At 35.4% G+C, this 20480-nt stretch overlaps 1 protein-coding gene across 1 annotated transcript in view; it reads right to left on the bottom strand.

Annotated features, from left to right (window-relative positions):
- ACVR2A (activin A receptor type 2A) overlaps positions 1-20480 on the bottom strand; it is an 84891-nt gene that overhangs the window by 3458 nt on the left and 60953 nt on the right. Inside the window, exons 5-10 of the mRNA XM_036857407.1 lie at positions 11446-11589; positions 9388-9531; positions 8224-8369; positions 6366-6480; positions 3429-3567; positions 178-308 (exon numbers count right to left, since the gene is read on the bottom strand). Coding sequence (XP_036713302.1) covers positions 178-308; positions 3429-3567; positions 6366-6480; positions 8224-8369; positions 9388-9531; positions 11446-11589 — 819 coding nt within the window. The remainder of the gene's footprint in view (positions 1-177; positions 309-3428; positions 3568-6365; positions 6481-8223; positions 8370-9387; positions 9532-11445; positions 11590-20480) is intronic.

The following is a 20480-nucleotide window of genomic DNA, read 5'->3' as shown; positions in this document are numbered from 1 at the left end:
ATCTCCCTCACCAGTGTACATAGCCTTAATTCTGTTGTTTCTAGAACTCTAGTTCAGAATATCCTGTATGAAGACCACCACCTCAGAAAAAAAGAGAAATGTGCAGAGATGTCAATCCTTCCTCTGAAAAACATTTTTTATTGGAAATTCAAGTGCAAAGCTAACTATATAACTTACAGCATGTTTCTGCCAATAATCTCTTAGAACAGGCCTCTTTTTTTTATGCACAACAACTTCCTGCATGTCTTCAAGAGAGGGATGCTGGCCAATTTCCTCCTCAAATGGCAACATGTACTCATCTACAGGTCCTGAAATGTAAAAAAAAAAGGGGGAAAATCATTTTAATTCAAATCTTCCTAACTTCCAAACTGGAACAAGCTTTCTAAAACACACTCTGTATCACCTTTTCCCAACTGTCATATGCTGTAGTGACAGGAGAGAAACAAACGCTCAACTGTACTTATACCGCAGTGTGATGCAAACTAGAGGAAATCAAAAAGTCTGTAATTTGGCGTGTTAACTCTGCTAAGGACTGTGAAAGGAGCTTTCTTACCTGTTCTATAAGGAATGCCTATCTCTGTTTGTATATAGCACATAGGGAACCATGGATCTCTGCATATTAAGGACATAATAGCTCTTTAAGGTACCCACTCCTCTTGCAATTCAGATCAGACTGTAAACAGTAGTGCTTTCATCTCTGAAGATTTTGGGTTCAGTCTGCTATAACCATCTTTATTCTGACATGCCCAAACCCCCTACACACTCTACATGAGGAATTAGGTACCCTGGAGTCACACCTCTTCTCTGCCCTCACAAGAGCTGCCAAATACTGTTTTTTAAAAATCACAAATGTACTCTACAAAAAGGGTTCCCAACAAGTCAGAACGTGCCCTCACAGACAAGCAAGATTTATTCTACAACATGTTCCTTTTTTTCTTAGGCCTACTCAAATATGGAAATTCAGTTAGGAGTTCGTAATAACTAATAATTGATGAGCACTTATGCTGACCAGGAACTTTATATTATTTGCTTCCATTTTATCTTCACAGAGTGAAGGTGGCATTACCCTATTTTACAGATAAGAAAGCAGCTCAAAAAAAAGTTCCATAATCTGCACAAGGGCATACAGCTGTTAAGTAATAGAGGTGGAATTTGAATCCACCTCAGTGACTCTAAAGTCTGTGCTTTCAATCACTAAACTGTCTCCCCTTGACAGAAATTGGTCACTAATGAGCAATTTTAGTGACCAGATGTGTCTGTATATAGACATAAACCTTGTACAAGTTCTCAAAACACACCAAATACTCCTGCATAGAATATAAGTTATCAACAGCTGATCAAGAAGGAGGCCATCTAACTCAACCCTGTCTAAATATAAGAATCCTTGATGGCCGGATAGTCAGTCTCTGCTGAAGCATTTCCAATCACTTAGAGTACTGACATTCTAAAGGTGTCTTATTTAACCCTTGCTACTCAAAGTGCGGTCCACAGGTCAGCAGCACTGGCACTGATGTACGGTAGCTTGTAAGAAATGTAAGTATCAGGCCCCACCTCAGACCTACTGAGTCAAAATCTGAATTTTAACAAGATTCCCAGGAGTTTGGTTTGCACATTAAAGTTTGAGAATCACTGAACTGAACCATCAACAATTAGCCGTCAAAAGAACTGAAAAGCACCTACGTTAGCAGTGTTCATCCTGTCCCCTCTGCTCCAATTTCTGACTTGAATCAGAAATGCCTGACTCCGCAATTGAGTATTTCATAGCACGTGCAAGGCATTTAAGAAATGTAAGCATCTATCCTATTCTTTTTCCATAAAAACTTCCCTGATAACCTCTCCTCCCCACAAACAAAGCAAGTCCTCACACCTCTGAACTCCCATAACACTCCCTTAACATCTCTCAGGTATTAACATTCATCCAAAAACATTTACCTATGTAGACAAGTCATACTTACCTTACTCTGGAGTTAATTGTCCAGGATACATTTTATCACCTTAACTAAACTGTATATTACTTGTGTATCCCCCATAACACTACATCCAATTGGCTTGCTTTGGAGAGTTCATATTAATGAAATTCTTAAGAAATGTATTTTCCTGTAACATCTGCCATCTAACCTACTTGTGCCTCCATAAATGCACACAATAAATGCATTTTTTCTTCCACTTTGAGCCAAAACACACTGAACAGCTTACTCTTCTACCTATAGACGTCTAAGCTAAAATTATATCCAAATTGCTTCAACCTTTCTTAGGTTCTGGATCCATTCCCATGCCAATTTTGGAAGAATGAATGGCTGTCCATTCCTGAGCACTTTCCACTAAATTCCCTTTAAAAGCAGAGTATCCCAAATCAAGCTTCATATACCAGAGGTAGTCTGTCCTACACTGAGAAACTATTACAGTACTCAGAAAATATTCTTATAAACATAGGTTAAGATGGTTATACCTTTTATAAATTAAAATTTTAAAAGATCAAACTAATTTACTTGGTTTGGGAGTTTAATAGTCAGGAAATTTGCCTTATATTCTCATATCCAAAAAAGTGTAGTATAATTGGAGAGAGTAAGAGACCTTCTGAGGAGCACTAAAGACAATACCTACAACGCTATAATTCTGTCACACGAGGAATATAATATGCAGGTTTATAATGAGTCAATCAATGTAAATATTTTTAGGACTTGAAAAGGACTTCAAGAACAAGAACTAGGAATCCCTTAGAACCAAGGTGATGTGCTAGGGAGTGTAACTTATGTTCACAATAATGTCTACATCAGATCAGACTTACAAAGCTTTAAGGAGGCAGAATCTAACTTGTGGTATAACACACGCTCAGTTCTGGGTCATGGAGGATAGAATGGTAACTCAATCCATCACGGGAGGGCTGAACAGACAGCCTGAGTATCCTGGGAGTCAAAATCCCCCGACTCTATATGCACCTCCTCTCACCCAAGAGTTGACTTTAACTCTTAGGTGTCTCAGGACCCTCGTGATCTAACCAAAGTAGCAGCCCTCTCCCTGAATCTGGATCAGAGTTTCAAATCTTGATTTCACCACTTATCACTCTGCAACTAAAACAGACAAGCTACTTAATTTCTAGTTAAAATTTGAGCGTCAAATTCCTCACAACTGAGGTGATAATTACCTCCAAAGTTGTTTTAGGAAATAAGCTAAAGGTATGTAAAGTGCCCAGCAAAACATCTGGCAATGGTAATGGATCAATACATATCAGTACCTTTCCTCTCCCGCCCTCCCCATCCCCTGCCTCCTGAATTTTCTTTATGCTACCACCTCTTGGAGTCTATTTAAAAAAAATTGTACTTTAAAATATTACCTTAGAGAGTAATCAACCCTTTTCATACATGTGTAGTAGGTACAGGTATACATATATATGTATATGTCTTTTAAAAAAATATATGTTCCCTTACCATCTGCAGCAGTACAGCGAGAAGCCAGTTCCCACAGGACTAATCCCATGGCGTACATATCTATCCTCAAAAATGCATCCCTTTGGAAGTTTATAGCACCCTCTAATACCTCTGGAGCCATATACCTTCGGGTACCAACCTGAAAAAGATGTTGAAAGCAAGCAGCACTTACTAACTTTGTGAACTAACATTTTATGATTTTGTAAAGAGAATCAAAACCAAGTGTGCTCTAATATCAGGTAAGATAACTAAATTATGACTACCAGAATTTTATTCCATTTCAAGTAATACAACAGCCAAGACCCTGGAAACAGTGGATGCAACCATCAGTAGGGACTGCTTAAATAAGTAAGAGTACTATGCAGCTCTTAAAAAAAACATGAGGTAAATCTATAAGGACAAATATGGAAAGATTTCTAAAAATACTGTAAGATGAAAACAGCAAAGAACAAAGCAGTATATATACTAAGATCCCTTCTGGATACACTTAATAGATATATCAACAGACATTATGCTGGTCTAGGCTTCGACTTTTTCCCCCTTCTGGAAGTAATCACAAGAAACTGAACAATGGTTATTTGGAGAGAGGATGGAACAGAGAAAAAAGGCTGTATACTTTTCAACTGTACATTGTTTGAAATGTATCTTTTAAAAAAAAATACTCCTTTTGAGGGTTTCTGTGTACGAAAAAAAAAAAAAAAACCTAATAAACAATACAAAACATAAAACGAATTAGCCAAGTAAAGGATGGATAAACTTTTTAAAGTTCTGTTTCCACAAAATCTATGTATTTGTTTCTTCATGAATTCTGTCTTAAATTCTTTATTGATATCTGTCCCTAACAATCTGGTATTTCTTAGTAATGTAAATATGGTTACTAAGCTAGCACAGCTAACTTTGGTTGGTGCTTGACAAGATTCATATATGAACACTTAAATAATTTCTGTGAGATAGGTGGTTAGATTAATCCACTTGAGTTTAATAGGTCTAGGGAGTGGCCCAGATACTGGTATTTCCAAAAGCTCCATTGTTAAGTGACTATCATCTATAGACTAGAAGTTGGGCAATTATCTGCAAATACACATATAAAGAGATGTTTAAGAAAAAATAAGGATAGATCACTAAGACCCTGAAGTTCAAAAACCCGAAGTTTTTAATTCATTTAATAAGGAGAACACTTTAAAGAAAGGGTAAAAAGGGAGCTTTGCCTTTTTTGCTACTTTAAGTAACTATTTTAATTGTACTGTAAGCAAGCTTTTCCCCAAAATTTACTTTTCTCCTGAAGATAAATGTATGCCTTCCAAAGTACTTCTTTTCTTACGAAATGATGACATCTTCCTTTTCAGTATAAAATGTCCTCTCTTTTATAAATTGATGATGATATTAGAGAAAAATGTTATTTTTTTTTCCAGTGTTCTTTGCAATATATAAAATATGCAATAATAAGCATTTTGAAACTTTCTGGTCCATGAAATCTAAAGTCAAGGAATCAATCATGTATTATTCATTATTATTCATATATATGTATTCAATACATATATATATGTAATTATTATGTATTATTAGTTATTTTTACCCTCATCATGTAAGCCAATCATGAGGGCATTAAAAGATATGAATGAAGGGAGATTCGTCTGGTGCTTTGCCATGACCTAGAGGGGTGGGATAGGGAGGCTGGGAGGGAAGCTCAAGAGGGAGGGGATATGGGGACATAGGTATGCACATGGCTGATTCACTTTGGTGTACAACAGAAACTAACACGGTACAGTGAAGCAATTATACTCCAATAAGGATCTATTAAAAAAAAAAAAACTTGAAAAAAAAAAAAGATATGAATGAATCCCCAAATTCTTTTCTTACAAAGGGGGGAGGTTTATAAGGTACCAAAGGATTAAACTCTTCCCAAAATTTAGTCTTAAGGTAATCAGACAATCAGCTCAGAAGCCTGGTCCTAGGCTTCCTGCACAATCTCCCATCTCAGTTACATTCTCCACAAAACTGCCTTCCTTCCCAAATACATATGTTGTCAACTTTTCTAGAACTATGACTGCTGGCTAAATTCTTAAATCATTAGTCAATGTTGCCAAAATTTGTTGTGCTATGTTCTTGGAGGTCAGTAGGACACACTGGGCAAAAAGAAAGTTGAGAATCAGATGATCAAATAATTTGCCTGATTTGAAAGGTGAAGTAATGACTGTGCAAAATCATTTGGCTTTGTAAGGAAATATCACCTTTCAGGTCAAACTGGTTTGAAAACACCTTTCTTAGAGCCTCAGTTTCTGAGAATAAAACGTATGGATAATGTTCTTTTCCTCTTTGGCTTCCTTAAAGGCTCCCATTGCTGAGGTCTCTGTGCAGACCTTGGTTAGTAGAGTTAAACTCCTTGCTCAGGGCCTTACAAGTGCTCGGAACTCTGGAGAGAATTCAGAGAAAAGCTATAAAGTTGATTAAAGAGTTAAAGAAGCAACAGAGACCAAGAAGCAAGAAACTATCATTGCTGTCTGGAAAAACAGGCACTAGATCTTAGTGCATCATAACATGAAGAGTGACTGATTATTCCTCCATTCCTCCTAAGACAGTGAAAGAATCAACAAGTTAAAACTAGTAAGTTAATATTAAGAACTCCCTAAAAGAATGAGGCCTATTAAAATGTGTTGGATTCTTCTTTGATTAGTTTTAAAAATAGAATCCTATGACATCTAAATTGTTTTATGAATTGCTTGATCTAAACCACCTGAGGTCCTAACAGTCCTTCATCACCATATGAAAATATCTTCCTCAGCAAATTTAACATATTACTCTTAAGAGAGTCATTTTTATATTAGATACCAACTTAAGAACCAGCACAATAATTTTAGACCAACTGATCCCAGATGCCATCTAAGAAAATATGGGACAAGATTATTTTTTCTTACAGTTTACAGTTATCATCCTTACCTGTCCATGGGTATCACCTGCAGACTTGCCAGCCTCAAACTTTAACGCCAACCCAAAGTCAGCAATGCAAGCTGTCAGATTGTTTTTCAACAGCACATTTTTACTTTTGATGTCCCTTGCAAATAGAAAGATAAAGTATTCAAATTCAGTTTAAACAAGTTATCTTTTAAATTTTTTGACTGTAAGTAAGGAGAGACTATGTATGCTTTAAAAAAAATAGTTATTTCAAAGTATGAAATACAGAAAAGGGGAGAGGGACGAAAAGTTTAAGTAAAGTCTCCAGATAGCTTGAAGCACAAGAGTACCTAGTCGACCTAGTCGTATCCATTACATGGACAATAAGAAGGAATTCTCTCCATAAAGCAGTTTTATAAAGAGCTGCCGTTCCAAAAATACTGTCCAGCCTACATGTTACCTATGTCACTCCTAACTACCAATCATAAAATTGTTGTTTTTTAAGATAATAAGCATATTTCAGAGTTTATAGTTAGAAACTCTCATTGACACTGAAATTTAAAAACCAAAACGAAAGAATTTTCAGTAATAGCTGAATTAGAGCTTTTTGCCTATTGGCACAGGCCTACATTTTAAAGCCGTCCCTTGTTTTAACGGTTCTTATTATATTCACCAACTTGGCTGTACAAAAGCATCTCTACAAATGTATAAGAGAAATTTTTCACCATAAACATACACTGCTCCAGCTGGATCCTGGTGTTCCAAAAAGCGTAACCATTTTAAGGCAGTCAGATGTCTTCCTCTACACATTAGCCTCTTCTAGCTCATCCTAGGGCTTACTATACCCCAGTAAGCTCAGTAAGCTTGTTTACCCCAGTAAACACACCGGTGCCATGAGCAATGGTAAATTTATGTGTGCAGACACAGAGACCAAGTGTGAGACAGAGGACGCACAGAGAGACAACCACAAATGCTACAAAAATCAAGTTTTAGACTCAAATGATTTTTAGGGACCCTACTTACAATAACCTTTGGGGGTTCCAAAGGGTTAGTTCCCTATAGGACTAGGTGAGGCGAGCAAAAATCCAGGAAGAGGCGGTTAGACTGTATGTAGGAAGGTTGAGAAGGGAAGCTATTTCTGAGGTAGAAGTCATTTAAGGTTTTCAAAATCAGAATCTACATTAGAACTGGAATAAAAGTAATGCCTCCCAGCAACCTAAAACACCACCTGATGGCACTCAACTAAGTATTTGTTAAATGAATCAGGTAATTTAAAACATCCATCTTTAAACTGAATATAAGATGACAGATTGATCCCATGTTCAAGGAAGTTAAATACACAATGGCAAATTGAATCCCATGTTTAAGGGAAGTAACGGTTTCCCTTTTAAGGATATGACAATTGTTGGGTCCAAGTACTATTTCTTCACTGAAAAATAAAATTTAGTAAGCCCAATTCTTCAAATAATACCTCCTTCCACCTCAACTTAGGTAATGATCACATGGTCATTCAAAACACAAGCAAAAAAGATACTCAAAATCTCTCCTTAATTACATCCCCTTATACCTATTTATAATCATCTTTGAAGTAAATCATGTTTTGAGGTAAAACAAATTTCTCCTTTGAGACAAAGAAAATACACTTTCACTCTTAACTGTGTTTTCGGAAATGAGACAAATTGAAACATAAGTCAATAATTAACCTTTGATAATGATGTTAATATATACATTATCCAAAATACTTCCTGGCCAATCTCAAAGCTAATTTGAAAAACAAGTGAAAATCAATGCCTCCTATAGCATGATTAGGTAACTAGGGGAAAAATAAATTTTGCCCAGGGGACTGAAAGTTTAAATAATAAATACTGAATTATTGGGTAAAATAATATAAATTTAGCTCTACCTGTGAGATATGGCGGGTTTGTGGCCATCTTTTAGGCCAGGTATATCCTCATGTAAATATGCCAATCCTCTAGCCATGGTTTCTGCAATATGACACAATTCATTCCAAGAGACCACATTAGCCTTAAGAAAGTCTGATAGTGAACCCTAAAGAAAGGGGGAAAAAAAACAACTTATGTTCTTGACAAAAGCCATATGTATATGGAGACTTTCCTTTTTACTTTTAAGAGGTCATGGAAGGCAACATAGCTTTCCTTTCAGTGAATAATATCCAAAACGCAATCTTTCTGGAATGGTTCAATTTCACATTAATAAACATTTGAAAGGAATACCACTAATCTTTAAAGGTTTGCTACAAGCACAGTCGGTCAATTTCCCATTGAGAAGGCAAAATTTACAAAAAAAAAAAGATTATTGAAAATCTAAAGTTCTAGAAAATATTTTAGAAGTTAAAATATACTGACTATAGAGATGTTATAAATAGGACTAGGAGAACAAAAAATTAAAACATATGAACAACAACTAACCTAAAGAATCTTCCTCTAGAGATTACTGCCAACCTTTTAGTCAAGAATTAAGGGAATTAAAACAGCCACTTTTTTCTGACAGTGATGAAACTGATTGCCAAGAAGATCACAATTTCCTACTTCATTAATGTATACTTTCATACTAACTCTGAAAGCAGAAAAATTGAGGAAAAATAGCAAGTGTGTTTTGGTGGTAATTATCCTACAAATTAGTGACTGATCAAAGATCAGATAAATTTCCTGACCCTAGTTTTGTCACTAAGTGCCATCGATTAAAGAATTTTAAGAAACAAAATTCAAGCTGAAAAAATGTCTCATGTAATAAAAGTGGACAGTAAATGGTAAATGAAAATTCCTAAGCATTGGCTATACTAAAATAATTATTTGTAACAGAGGTAATTGCAGCACAAGAAATCAGGGACAAAAGACTGGTATTATTTAAGTAGAGGGTTAGATGAAAAAGTTGTCATCTTTGTTCTTCTATTAAATAAATCATTTTTAAAACAGGTTTTTATTTATAAATATTAACCAACTATAATAACACACTGTTCCCAGAAAAATAAGTGAGGGCTTTGTAGCCAACATTAGGAAGTAAGCCAACCCTGACTTCACTGAGTTAAAATGGAAAGTCGTTTTACCTTTTCATGAAATGCTGTGATTAGCCAAAGATCCACATCAACACTGGTGCCTCGTTTTTCTGCACCAATGAACTGTAATATGTTCTCATGCTTCATTCCAGGCAAACTATAGACTTCATATTCATTCTGCCATGACTGTTTGTCCTAGAGTTAAAAAGAATAGTAAGAATGCAAAGAACACAGGCAAATAAACCATATCTAAGAGATTACTCAAGTAAGTTCTAAGGCAATTTTTTTTAAAGGCTAAGTATTAAGAGATTCTTTGGTTTTGTTTTGTCCTGTTTTTTAATAAAAGAAAATTTTGACAACAGGTAACAGTTACATACCAAATGCCTGCCCTGCCCCATTCCTTCAAACATACTTTTTTGTGTTTATAATTTGTAAACATAGAAGTTGATCAGAAATACTGCACTTCTGAATCCTAACAATGGCAACACATTCCACATACAAGTTAGTACTACAGTGTAATTTTTATCACGGTGTGAAATTACCTGTGTTACTATTAAGAATAATCTCTCTGAGAGATGAAATTCAGGGAGAATGACTTCATCTAAATAGAAAACAAATTTTTTCAAACACTAACAGCATGTCAAACCTTCTTAACAAAATGTTTAGAATACCCTGCAGAGTCAATAAGAGAGCAATGGGGTATAAATATGCAATACAATAATTTGAAACACCACAGATTCACTTGTGCCTGCAAGTGATCCATGCCTCTTACATGTCTACTTATAAAGGATTAGTTTCTTTTCACAATGGGAGAATAACGAAAGTGGGAGGCACCATAGCATAACAGTTAGGAACCCTCTGGATCCAAGCTATCGAAGAACCTTTGGCATGTGACATAATCATTCAGCTTCCTGATCAGCAAAACAAGGACTGTAGTGTGTGCCTCATAGGGCTGTTGTATTATACATATATTGTGTGTTATATTATATGTATGGTAATAATACATAGTAGTGAGTACTCACATATGTAAAGTACCTCTATCTGACACAATAGAACCATTCAATAAAATGTTAGCTACTGTTGTTGTTGTTACTCTTATGTTAATAGCATCCAAATGCGCTTCTCTAATTTTTAAGCTTCCTCACATGAAATAAGAACCCTGATCTCCTTTGTGAATCTTGGCCCAAAAGACTTTTCTTTTGAGAACTAAACTACAGTTAACAGTATCTGCGTTGCTACCAAAAAAAAAAAAGTAATAAGCTTCTTCACAGACTCTAAGAAACAGGCTTTCAAGGAGGTAAGAGGGCAAAAATCTAGGTATATTAAGACAAAGAAATTGAATAATTTTGTTATAAGGAACATCTACTATACAGGTGCAGGGGTGAGGCCTGCATCAAACAACCCAGCCAGGATCGCAATACCATGCACGGCATTAGCCACAGGTGTGTATAAGCAGAGGACAGGAACAAAGGAATTACCATAGATCTATACCACCAATGGAGCAAAACTAAAGAATATCTCAGAGGTGCATGAGACCAGGGTTTTATAAGGTTGGCCCCTTTTAATAGAAAAACAAGTCAACAGTAAACCAATTATTTGGAGTCTTGACTCAATGCCTCTGAAAACTCACCAAACAAAATCTGAAATGATTACAGCAATACTCAAAGTAGAACAAAAATGAATCAGTCTGGTAATATATCTCCAAACAGCGATTCTAAAACAAAGCACACTATACTCTTTCACTATTCTGTTTGCTTTTTCTGATAATGTCAATGGGACATTAAAAGTTAACCACTCAGACAATGAATTATATTTTTAAATTAGAATCCTCATCTTCACTTCGCATTTCTGTAGAATTTTTACTGGCAAAAAATCTCCCGTATGCTTATGTATTGTAATTCCACCACTTTAAACAAACATGACTGTTGTACCATTCATTTCTCAGATGAGAAGGCGGACATAATAAGGGCTAACCACTTTCCCCGGTATCACAAAGAACCACCATGAAACATATGGCTTGTGTTTTCAGACTGTTTCTGAGTTACAATGACCTAGCCAGTTGCATCTTTTAAAAAATATATGCAGACTAGAAAACTGCAATAAACATACCTGTATTGGAAATATTTTCACAGCCACATATTCATTGAGTAACTGGGCTTTCCACACACAACCAAATCTTCCCCTTGCTTTCACTTCTAGTAACTGCAGTGGCTTCAAACCTAGTAATGGAGAAGGTGGGGGTGGTCCTGGGTCCTACAGATAAACAATAATAATATTATCTAAAGAGCAGCACATAACACATCTCACTTCTAAATATCAGAAAAACGTGAGTATACTGAGGAATCAACTGACAGAAACGGTAGACACGTACAAATGACATTAACTTCAATCTTGCCAAAACTGAATTCTCAAGCATTACTAATTATCTATAGTGATCAAAAAGCAAGAAACCTGAATTAAGAGTTTTCATAATAACATTCCTATTGCTACACACATACATATATATATATATATATATATATATATATATATATATATATATATATATATATATATATATATACACACACACACACACATAGCAATCAGGAGAAAAGATCTAAAATCTTTTTGATCCAGTCTCACTAATTCTCCTAAGATTTTTCTGTGACCTTCAGGATATTACTAACGGTATTTTAATTTCATCCAGTTGATTATTCCTTGTAGGATAAGGATTTGAAAAGTGCCAGATACAGCAAATTATGGCTACGTCTCAAAGAAACCACTCCTCAAAATCCATTACTTTCCCCAGTGAGTGTTTAAATCTTTCTTCATGAATATCAGAAATACCCACAGCTGTTCTCAAACACATTACAAATAGGTATTTCAAATACAAAGCACATAAAAGGAGTATGTAAGTTAGTGTTGCTATAACCAAACTGCTCCATTCATTCTAATTTTTCCACCCAGTAACAATTTATCCCTTTGCTTATAATTACTTCCCAGAATTGATCTGAGATAATATTAGTATTCTGGGACTCATGGGCAAAGAAAGTACAAATAACAATTCAGAAAATAAGTGGTCATCATATTAGATGATAAGGTATGGTAAATGAAAGAAAAGTATACTGCTATAGTTAATTTTTTAAATGGAGCAACTATAATATATAAATAGGAGTACAGCATCACCAGGGAATCCTCCTATACAAAGTAGAGTGGCTACCCTTCGCTAAAAACATTGTATTAGTTAAATATCTGCAGCTAAAGCAAGAGGTAGAAAGCCTTTTGGAAAGCTTCCAGAGGAAAGCAGTAACATGTTTGAAGGCCTGTGTAATGAGTATTGTTAGGAAGAACTAAAATTTCTGTGGCAACAGCAACAGACTTTATGACACTGGGTGGCACCTAAGACACTTGGAGATTGTATGTCACCCCTTTATCAATGCATGTCTCTCTGCCTTTACTCTCCTTCTTTAAAACAAACAAACAAACAAACAAACAAAAAAAAACCCTCCTCTTCTAATGCCTCAGGACAGTTAGTGCTCCCTTTAGGCATTATTCAGACCCTGGATGCCACTCAAGATTTTTTAAAAGTTGGCATCTACATTAGAAAGACCCTCAGCAATAGAAACATTGCAAAGTATTAAAGAGAAAAAATAATGTAATTTCTTCTTCTAAAGTAGACAATCTTTCTAAAATGGTTTGAGAATCCCTATTTTAAAACAGTATGATAAACCAGAAGACTTCCTGTGACCCATTTTAACATCAGATATTTATTTTTTAAATGTCTGCAAAAGTTGCTTTTCCTTCACACATTCAAAACATGAAAGGTTAGTAGAGCTAAAGATTATTTTAGTTTAACAGAGTGACAAGTTAAGAAAGTCAGATGTACATCTTACAGAAGTATGGCCTCTCAAATTATGAGTCTCAGTGGGAGGGGACACAAGACACTCTGGAGAAGTTTTACCAGAACTGAACCCCACCCCTCTCATTCCTTGACTGATCATATGTATCTGCAATAAGAGACCCCACTGATCGGAGTATATGACTTATGTGAATGTGGAGACAGGAGGGAACAAGTTGAAACCCTCTTCTAGAGGCAAAGGAAACCAGTCAGAGCTCTAAGTTCAAGAATTATTGGGGGGCTTCCCTGGTGGCGCAGTGGTTGAGAATCTGCCTGCCAATGCAGGGGACACGGGTTCAAGCCCTGGTTTGGGAAGATCCCACATGCCACGGAGCAACTAGGCCCGTGAGCCACAATTACTGAGCCTGCGCGTCTGGAGCCTGTGCTCCGCAGCAGGAGAGGCCGCGATAGTGAGAGGCCCGCGCACCGCGATGAAGAGGGGCCCCCGCTTGCCACAGCTGGAGAAAGCCCTCGCACAGAAACGAAGACCCAACACAGCCAAATAAATAAATAAATAAATAAAATTAAATATTCACCTACAAGTTTAAAAAAAAAAAAGAATTATTGGATAACTGCATAAAAGAATAATTATGCTAACTAAACAAAGTTCAATTTGAAAAACTTTAAATAACTATAAGGTTAAAGTCAATGATTCCCCCTCCTTTAGAGATAAGTTAGAAAAGTTGAGTTTTCAAAGCAGGGATGACAAAAATTAAAGTATGCAGATAAGGGTTGAAAGCTGAAGAGGGAAAATAACCAGGTAAAGAGTAATATAGCACTATATGTAAACACTAAAATTTTTAATAACTTTTATAAATTGACTGATAATGTCTCTCTAGATAACATACACATTATCCATTCTCTATTCTAAAGAGTACCAACCATATGGATATGATTCAGTCTATAAAATAGGATTTAGATGACTTAATGCACATCTCAAATTAAGAATATGTCGGCAGTTCAAAATAAGACTTTACTCTGTATGACAGACTCTAGGTCCATCCACCTCACTACAAATAACTCAATTTCGTTTATATTCCATTGTATATATGTGCTACATCTTCTTTATCCATTCATCTGTCGATGGACACTTAGGTTGCTTCCATGTCCTGGCTACTGTAGCTGATTCATGTTGTTATAAAGCAGAAACTAACACACAATTGTAGAGCAATTATACTCCAATAAAGATGTTAAAAAAACAAATAAAAGAATACCCAAAATAAGACTTCAATATAATATTAACCTTAATTTTAGGAAACAAAAATTTCCAATGCCTATGTTTAGAATAAAAAAAAAAAAATCACTGAATGTTTTCCAAATTCACAGATAAACTTAAAAGCTCCCGTAAGTTTCCAAGACTCTGTTTACAAAGTTTCTAAGCTACCGTTATTTCAGTAAGAAATCTTAGATCACTCTCCTAATGAAATTACCATTACAGTCAGCATTATATATTAACAGCCTGAAAATATGCTTTGTCAAAATTACTTATAAGTAAAAAGCTTAAATTTAGGAGAACACAGGCCAATTTTCAAAGGGTGAGAAAAAGATCTACAAAGGCACACTCCTACAAAATGTCAAAACTTAGAAATGATAATTCTACAATTCTTAGAAAGGTTAGGTTCAAAAATGAGAACTCTGTAACAGATTATAACTCTATAAAATCTATACTACCAGTCAATGTATCTTTTTGCTTTTCTAATAAAATATTATTGGACTATTCTTCTAATTCACATACTTTTCAGTTCTTACATTTAAGAGCTTACATTTAAAGGAAGTTTTAACCACTTCCCTCATATCTAGCTTTTACTTATCCTATAATCTAAGAATATTAGAAATTATTTTCTGTTTATTAGCAGCATTATACTAATTTACCCAAAAAACCCTCATACTTGATTCTAGGAATAAAGATTTATACCCCTAAAATATATGCGAACCTGGGGAGACAAATTCAGACTTAAACTTCATAATGACAACAACATTCTGATATTATCCATAAAACATGGCTTTGCCCTGCTACAGAGAAAAACCACTTTTGGAGGGGTAACTATAAGGACTACAGAGTTCCTGAAAACTTTCCCTAAGTTCCAGTTCTCTTGCAGTACCCACGCTATTTTGCACAGTTAAAAAGATATTCATTAGAACATGGTTCTGATTACACCTCTTCTTTACCCATTTGTATGTGAAAATTATGGCATCAGAAGGCATCATGTTGAGAAGCGACAAAGGACAATAGCTGGAGAAAGTGCCCCCCACCCCAGCACCACTACCCAGTATCATTACTGTAACCAATAGTGGATAAAAGATTAGAGGTGAAGAGCTGTAAAGCAGTCTGTGATCATTTTACTTATTCTGAGTTCTCCATATGAAAGGTTAATTCTAATCTAAATAAAGCCTTAAACTTCCAGACAGCAAAAGATCAAGTTATACTTCTCTAGCCAGTCCATTTGCTAAAGATGCCAAAGATGAAAGAAACTACCTGAAAATATAGATTTCACATTAAAAGATAATGGATTCGACCAGAAAGTCAGCATCTGTTAAAAATGAGCACGTGCTGATATTTAAGGTAATGACATACTATAAAAATTAAGCAATACAAGGTTTGTAAGGCTATAAATCTAGCCATTAGGTGTTAACTTCTAGCCAACTAAAACAGTTGTTTCTACATTTCACCTTAGATAAGTATAAACACTGGTAACAATTCTTTAAAACCAAAAACTATTACTATGACAAGCCAATCATGTTTTTAATACTAGAAGTGGAAAAAAAAAAACTACAACATAAATTTATAAACTATAGAGGATGCACAATAAAGCAACAACAAAAAAAAATCTAAGAACAAAATGTTTAGTATGCATCCACAAAAAGTGCCACAACCATAAAACAAACATCAATGCATCTTACCTCTATCATTATATGAAAGGCGTGCTTGTGAAGAAAAAACACAGGCAAAAGAAATTACGATTTATATCCAGAATGAAATGAAAAATGACACATCAGTTACAAAAGTGAAGGAAGGAGAATAATGATTTAGCTTTTTAAAAGTTGGCAATGATCCAATGTATCATATTTTTAAAATGAGAACAGAGAACACTTTCCTTATAAACAGAGGAAAGTAATATATTCTTTTTTAAATCTTGGACATTACCTATCAGACAAGAGGTATTATTATATAGATGACTCTAGTATGACCCCAAGTTACCTGATCCAATGGACTTCAAGCCAGCAAATAAACTAAACCAAGTCTTAAATAATTGTTACTTATTTTTCTAAGAAGTTCTAAGGCCTAACTATAAGAGTTTTTTGTAAAAAAAGCAATTTAGCTGAGAAGCTATGCGTTGGAATTGGACTCTGGACACCAGAGGGCAGTACTGCCTTTAACAAAAACTGTAGGAGCAGCACAAGAAATTTTTATATAGCTAGAGTTAAGTTTCTCAGACAGTTGTCCTAAGAATCTAGCATCTCCAACTTCCTGAACTGCTTCATTCCCCTCTCATGGAAGACGGAAGAATCCTTACAGTGAGACAAAAAAACATTTCTGGTGCCTATGTGAGTGTGTGCTACATAAATAATACACTAGGGAAAGAAAATAAGATGGGAGAAGAGTAAGATCAGAACTGAGCAGAACACAGTGATAGACCAGGCCTACTGTTAACTACTTCCCCAGCTACATCCAGAGTGAAGAGGTCAAGCAGTGGTGGCCTTGGAAGGAAGTATCCATGCATATTTTTCAGGCTCAGGACACTCAGATACTGATAAAGAACAAGATTTTCATTTTCCTAGTCATCCCACAACAGGTAAGGGCCCTAATTTAAAATCAAGAGAAATATTGTCACCAGTGTAAAGAAAGACTTCGAATTCCTCCAAACATGTGACTATATTTCCCAGTTTCCAATATTTCTACAGAGAACAAATAGCACTGACGAAAAAGATTTGACAACTTGTTTATATGTACCAGTTGCTTAACTAGTTTTTCTTGCTTCTTGATTTTCTCCTGTGATAATGATTCAGGATTATTTAATAATTCATCTAAAAGGCTTAGCTAATCTCACTATCAAAACATTTTATCAGTACTACAAAGTAAAATTCATCCCTTGAAAGAATACATGCCAAATGAGTAACTAGACTGTAGCTTCCAAGGCTTAAACACCTCTGTTTTTGTTTTCACACCAGTGCTTTCAGAGACAAAGATGCCACTGTAGTAACACTGTGCAAGTAGGTGCTGTCCATGCATCTTACCAAAAAAGTGCACCTTTGCTCAATATACCTCTCAATAAGTGAGTATTAGAATAAGCTATAGAATGATCCAAACTAAACAAGACACACCAAGAACAGGCCTCAACGCATAAACTATGTTACAAAATAAGAGGCAAAACAGAATCCAAAAAAATAAATTCACCGAAATACACAAATAGATAAAGAGTAACCAAACAAAATAATCTGGATTCACAACTTGGAAAATGAAACTTGAATATCATGCACTGTGACTGGAGATAACAGTGAAAACCAAATCAGCACATTAATGTCAAGTAATTAGGTTGCTGGATGAGAAAGAGGCTTGCTGCTTATTCCTTAAGGGGAAAAGAAATTAACTATTGACAAACATCAGAAAGGAATGAATAATACTTCTCTATTCATTCAACAAATCTTTACTGAGCACCTAGTTTGTGCCAGGCACTGGCTACCCAGGCTCTCATGACACTTACTATAGTGTGGGGAAGAAAGACTAGTCAAAGAATCATACTAATGAATGCATAATTATAAAATAAGAGCAATAAAAAGCAATTTAGTTACCTTGAGCACCTGTAAAGAGAAACCTAACTTATACTGGGCAAGGTAAATAAGGGAAGACCTCCTGAGGAGAGGATCCTTGAGAAATGAAATAAGTACTAGAGGGAGGCAGATGAGGTGGAAAAAAACGGTATTGGGACACATCCTAGATTTCTGACTTGTGCAACCAAATGGTTACTGGTTCCATTTACTGAGAACCAGGTCTGAGAGAGAAGATCATTACCCTTGTATTGTTAAGTGCTTGGAGACATCTAAGTGGAGATATTAAGAACGCAGTTAGATACACAGAACTAGAATACAAAGAAATCTTTCTAGAAATATGGATTTTTACATGCTATAAATATATGTGAAATATACTATAAATTTTCTCTTACTATTTAAACCATTCCAAGATTTATATTTATACATAATTTTGTTAATAACTCACTCAACAACCTCTTTGGATGATCAAGAAGAATTAAGTACCCGCTCAACAAAGTATCTGAAAACTGACAAATTCTGAATTTGTTTCCTCTTAATCATATAATTATCTTACATTCTAAGACATTTTACAATTGCAAATTTTAAAAAAGACTATTTACTGCCAAGCAGACAGAAATAGAATATGGAAAGAAATAATATAGTATGTGTATCAGGACAAATGCTTCTGAGCTAAGGAAAGCAAGACATTATACATTAACAGATTTAATAATACTGATACTGTCAAATGCACAGCCATGATTCTATCCAATTAGATTTTCAAAATTCCTCTCTGATACATCAACTCCTACTTCTCACATCTTAACTCCTTCCAAAAGCAAAGCATGACGGCAGACCAGGGTGGATGAGTGAGGATTCTGCATAAGCTCCCTGAGAAGTGACTAGCCCCTCAGGGCGGCCAGCACTGGAGTTGCAAGCCTGAAGGAGCCGCGGCAGGCGCGCCTATCCTGTTGGCTGCTGCTCAGGAGCATCAGGTTTATTCCTGGGCCCAGAAGGAATTTTATTTTTATTTAGCATTTGTGTTCTGCAAGTGGAAAAAAAGGAAAAGGACCGTGCTATACATTAATAAATTGTGATGTGATAAAATGGTTATGTTTATCTGCAAGGCTATATATAGTCACTATAAAAACTATTTTAAATGTAAATTATGTACTCTGATCCCTCCCTGTATCCTACTTTAGTTTTTTATGCACCCAACCTAATAATTTACTGAAATGAGCTATACAATTAAAATTACTTCAATGGATAATAATAATCCTTGGACATAAATGTCCAAGGCTTTGCCACTCAGCAGACTGACTCTAGGCCAAGTCACTTCACCTACATACATCATGGGGTATTGAAAGATTACACTGAGTTAATATGTATAAAGTGCTCTGTATAGTGCTTGACAGAGTACTCAAAATGAAATTTTTTATTATTTGAAATTAATTTCAAAGTATTGACACACATATATGCCAATATTTTGAAATTATTTTCAAGTAAAATAATTTCAATAAATCAATTTTAATATTGAAATCAATGGTTTCAACAAAAAATTCTTCCTTTGGAGTACAATTTTGAGGTCATTGGCAATTAACAGCTAAAACTTCTTGAGCACTTAAAATTAGCCCAGCACCCCAGATGTGGCTCTTCTCCCAATCACTACAGAACTGGAATCAAACATTTCTCCTCCTTTCCTCCATCTTTGCCCAAAATTATTGAAGCAATTCCCTTTTTACTCTTTTTACCCTTCCTCTCCAAGCTGCAAAGTCAAACAACCATCAACCAACCTATTTTTAGTGCACCTACATGTTAACTCTGGGCTCCAGAAGGGCCAGCAGAGACTGTCCCTGAGCCACTTAACATTACACATCAAGCACAGCACCTGGCACACAGTAGGCGCTCAAGCAACAGGTGAATAGTTAAGCAAAAATAAAACAAACCAACCAACATGAACACCTCCCCAGCCTATCTGATGCAAGCAGCTTTCACTAACAAATGGACTTCTTTATTTCTATTACCTCAAATTAAAAAAAAAAGTTTGACAGCAATGAAGTAGCTAGGAATGATGGAACAGATCGAGGATGAGGTCCAGGAAATAAAAAACAGAGAGAAAAGCAAGCTCACTTCTTCCTATCTACCATCTCCTTGCCAGACAAGAAAAAGGAGATATTATGCACTCTGGTCTATATGCATCAGTCCCATTCGTAAATTGGCAAACAAGGTGGGGCCCTTCACAGGCCAAAGAAAAACTGATTTCAAGATTTTAAAATTTAATATGTCATTTTTAGAAATAAGGTCCTTTGATTAATTTTAATGTGCAGCTTTAACTTGTTTTAAGCTTTTGATACAGCTTTTTTTTTCCCCCTTTCACTCCTTCTCCCCTTCTTTTTTGCTTTTGGACACAGAATTTCAGCCAACCTCCAAGTGGGCCTGTCTATACATTTGTAAGAGAAACAACTTATATACACCTAACTAGAGTAATACTTTGTCAAGCTGCATGTCTATGGATAAT

The sequence above is a fragment of the Balaenoptera musculus genome, chromosome 7 (genome assembly GCF_009873245.2).
Source record: "Balaenoptera musculus isolate JJ_BM4_2016_0621 chromosome 7, mBalMus1.pri.v3, whole genome shotgun sequence".
Lineage (NCBI taxonomy): Eukaryota > Metazoa > Chordata > Mammalia > Artiodactyla > Balaenopteridae > Balaenoptera > Balaenoptera musculus.
Note: the sequence above shows the minus strand (reverse complement) of the source record. Positions and strands in the feature narration are given on the sequence as shown.